Genomic DNA, 3,890 nt, shown 5'->3' on the forward strand with positions numbered 1-3,890 from the left:
GCAGTGTAAACCAGCCCACGGTCATAAGTATATAAACAGCCTTTCTCATACATCCGAAGGGAAGTATAAAGCATCCTACCACCTGCTACTATACACGTACAATCAAAGGCAGCTGCACATTCAGACGGACACAATACAAGGTAAGATAAGACCAGATGGCTTTATTAGAATTGTGCTTAGATGTTGATAAGGTGCTAACAGGAAAACGATGTTGGGTATATATTTCATGTCTCTTATTGGATCTCCTGTCTCTCCTTTAAAAGGCTTCTTCTGTGTTGCTGTTATTAAATTTTTTTTCTTAAAAGGGTGATGTTCTTTTTTTTGTAGTTGCTGGACCACTGAAAATATTTTCCGTCAAACTCAACCATCATTTACAAACCATAATGTATCCTGATGCACAATGAAGCTGTATGCATCCCCTCTCCATTTTTTTTATTTTATTTTTTATTTTTCCTGTATTTTGATTGTGTGTGATACAAAATATATTATATCAATTATTTTAACTCATTCTTTCAAGTAACCTTGACATTTTTATATATATATATGTATACACTTGATATTTTAGATATCTCCTAGTTGATTCAACTCAAAAAGGCATATTCTACCAGGTTACCTGAAACAATTGTTTTCCATGTTACCCTTTTGTTTGAAAGGCAGTTTTTTAGAAGTTTATTTCAGGGACAACGTACAAAAAAAGCATTAGTCTCCGAAGAGAAAAGATGCCTTGCACTAGATTATAGCTTTTGCTATTTTATATCTCCAGTCTGTGATTTAAGGTGCTATATGAATAAAGTTGATTTGATTTAACAAGTAATGTTTTTTCCCCTAGTGTATATGATGTGGCTGGCTATATACACTACATGCACTGATTTCACAAATATCAATAGAACAATGCCTTTGTTTACTTTCTGCTCACAGGAGGCGTCCATATACTGTAGGCTTGGGGTTGTTAGTTCATCCATCAATCGTTCAAATAGTAGGAGTCTGTGGAAATGTCTCAATGACCCGTGGAGAAGAATGAGTGGCTCAAACAGCACCGGCCCTGTGGCCGCCGAGCCCTCCTACCAGAGTATCATGCACGGAGACGATGACATGTCTGACCAAGTGTTAATGTTTGAGGTGAGTCAGCATGAGTTGACATTTTTCAAGTAACCTTTGTCTCTTATTTATTTGATTCAGTAAAAAAATTATAATAATAATAATAATTACAGATGGAAAAAATCAACTGATACAACTTGTGATTTCTTATTTTTACTGTGTTGGCTCAAATTTGACAAGGGCAATGTTGAATGGGTCTCTTGTGAATTAAATGTACATTAAAGCAGCTATGTGTACGATTTGTGATTGTTTTTGAATGAGAACCCTGTAGACACAACCATCTACACAAATGACGTTCAATAACAATGTAACTCATTTCTAGCTGGCCAGACAAAGTGAGTCAGTGTATCCACTGATATATACATATTAATATAATGTTTAGGAGCAAAATTCAAAGGGAAAAAATCTTTTCACATAGGGGACGGTTTTGATCATTATGTATCAAGAAAATCCACAGAGCTTGTTGTAAGCAGTATCATGTACAGATGAAGCCCTTCAGATTCAGGTCCCTACTGCCACTCCTCTGTCACTTTAGAACTAGCACTCAGGTGTTAATTTGCGGGGGCTGGTGGCTGGGTCTAAACGTAAGAAAAAAAGGGTACTTAACTTAAGTGCTTCCCCAGGGAGGGGGTCGGGGGCTACTGCCCCCCCAAGATCATTTTTATATGGGCAGTCTGACTTGGGGTACTACTGACCATATATTAGTGTTGCAATGCATGATAAATAAACAGTGAAAAAAGCTAAGAAATCGGATGGGGCTGGGACATTTGGGACGAATAAAAATGTAAGATGAAAATCTCCCCAATCTGTGGGAGGCAGTGGAGGTGTGAAATCTGCAGTGATGGGCAAGCTACTTGGAAAATGTAGCAAGCTACACTACAAGTTACTCTCGATTAAATATAGCTAAACTACAATGGAAGCTATCCCCAGAGAAATGTAGCAAGCTACACTACAAGAACATGGCTAAAATAGCTAGCTACATCGGCACTACTTTTTTTTTTTTTACTTTGTGATCAAGTTTACACCAAACAAATAGGCAGGCAAAAAAATAGCTCAGTTTGATTGTTTATTATAAAACTGAAACAAGCCCTCGGTCTGGCTTTTTGTGTCATCCTTTTAACATGAGGAAAGAACTGTGGAAACGTAATAAATAAAAGGCAGTGAAACAATAATAAAATAAACACAAATATATACTCCCTCTATTGGAATGGAGACTTTTCAGCACAGGATAAACTACTGTTTCAACTCAAACCACAGTAACAAAATGACAATAACCTGGCCAAAGAAAAAGTGCAAGAAACATTTGTCTACAAAATAGACATTAACGAAATCCTATGTAACATTTATACATTCTTAAGTACGGAAATAAGCAGCATGGGGTAATCGGCATTGGAACTATACTACTACAGTATGTACTCAGAGTATAACACTCAAGCTTGACACTGCTAGACAAACAATACTATCCTTGGCTGCTAGATATGTAACTCACAAAACATTCCATGGCCACAGGTTGAGAACCACTGGTCTAGGACGATCTTTTCCCTATTTTTTTCTTTTCTCCACCCCCCAATGTACAGTGTACAGTGTCCCCCTACCCCAACCCCCCCCCCCCCCCCCCCCCAATGTACAGCCCCCACCCACCAACCCCACCAACCCAACCTCCTCCAATGTACAGTTTCTACGTCAAATGTATATACACTCTTTTTCTGGACACTTTTTGTATCACAAACAGTACTGTATTTGCAAATCTGATATGTCATAAATGTATAGATGTAGCAGTACTGTCTATCTGTATGTCGTGTGTGTCATATATGTTATGATGAATTGAAAATGGGGGACCCTGATGTAAACAAGACGAAAGTCTTTCTCTGGTCTGCATCCCCTTAACAATTGTATGTATTGAGCTGTACTGTACTGTACCCATTCTGCAATCTGTTAATACACTTTTCAATCAATCAATCAATCAATAATATTGTTCATAGCAGCTAGCCTATCTCAGACAGACTGTTAGTTAAAGCTGTTGATAAAAAGTGCACTGACTTGTGTGCTGTTTGGGAACAGTTGACAATGTTTATGTAAAGACAGTAAGGGTTTTCATCAGCTCACCTGAATATGTGTTCTCAAGTTAGTATTGGACGTGTGGGACGTCGAGAGCAGCTTCGTTTTTGGTTGACACAATAAACACCTAAACACATATGTTTTAGGCGTTTTTTCAGTCAAACTCATAAACGTGTCCAGGTAGGGCCATGGAGATGCAGTGTTGTTATTGTTGTTGACATCATCTTCATCAATGCCATCAGTGGAAACATCAAATCCCTCTGCCATTATTTCGCGCTGTTATTGTAAATTCATCCATTCATTCTCATTCAGTGGTCTGCGTTTAGATTTTCACTTCCTGGTTTGCGGCCTGGAGTCCCGCCCTATCCTGCCTCTGATTGGCCTACCCGTAATATTTTGGCCTACCATACCCAATCGTGAGTCGTCACTCATATCTAAACAAACCAACCAATCATAGTGGGTTTTTTTACGGGGAGTTTTTTTTTCTCCTCGCAGATCTTCCTGTCTAGACTGCGAAAGTAGCGTGTAACGTTTCTCGTCGCTACGTTACTACTTCGTTCTATAAATAGCTCCGCTTCAGAGAACGCTACCCTGGTTAAAAAGTAGCGAGCTACCAGCACGCTACTGAGAATTGTAGTTAAGCTATGTAGCTTCGCTACTTGTAGCAAGCTACTGCCCATCACTGGAAATCTGGCCCGGTCCAGAACAATAGGAGTCACAAAATCAGTTTGTAG

The 3,890-nt window shown here is 38.8% G+C and overlaps 1 protein-coding gene across 1 annotated transcript in view; it reads left to right on the forward strand.

The window, feature by feature from the left end:
* Positions 1–1,017: 1,017 nt before the first annotated feature.
* trpa1a (transient receptor potential cation channel, subfamily A, member 1a) overlaps positions 1,018–3,890 on the forward strand; it is a gene marked incomplete at both ends in the record, with an annotated part of 132,351 nt that continues 129,478 nt past the window's right edge. Inside the window, one exon of the mRNA XM_084327736.1 lies at positions 1,018–1,119. Within this exon, the coding sequence (XP_084183862.1) occupies positions 1,018–1,119 (102 nt within the window). The remainder of the gene's footprint in view (positions 1,120–3,890) is intronic.

Source organism: Notolepis coatsorum, assembly GCF_963971535.1.
Source record: "Notolepis coatsorum genome assembly, chromosome: 13".
Classification (NCBI taxonomy): Eukaryota; Metazoa; Chordata; class Actinopteri; order Aulopiformes; family Paralepididae; genus Notolepis; species Notolepis coatsorum.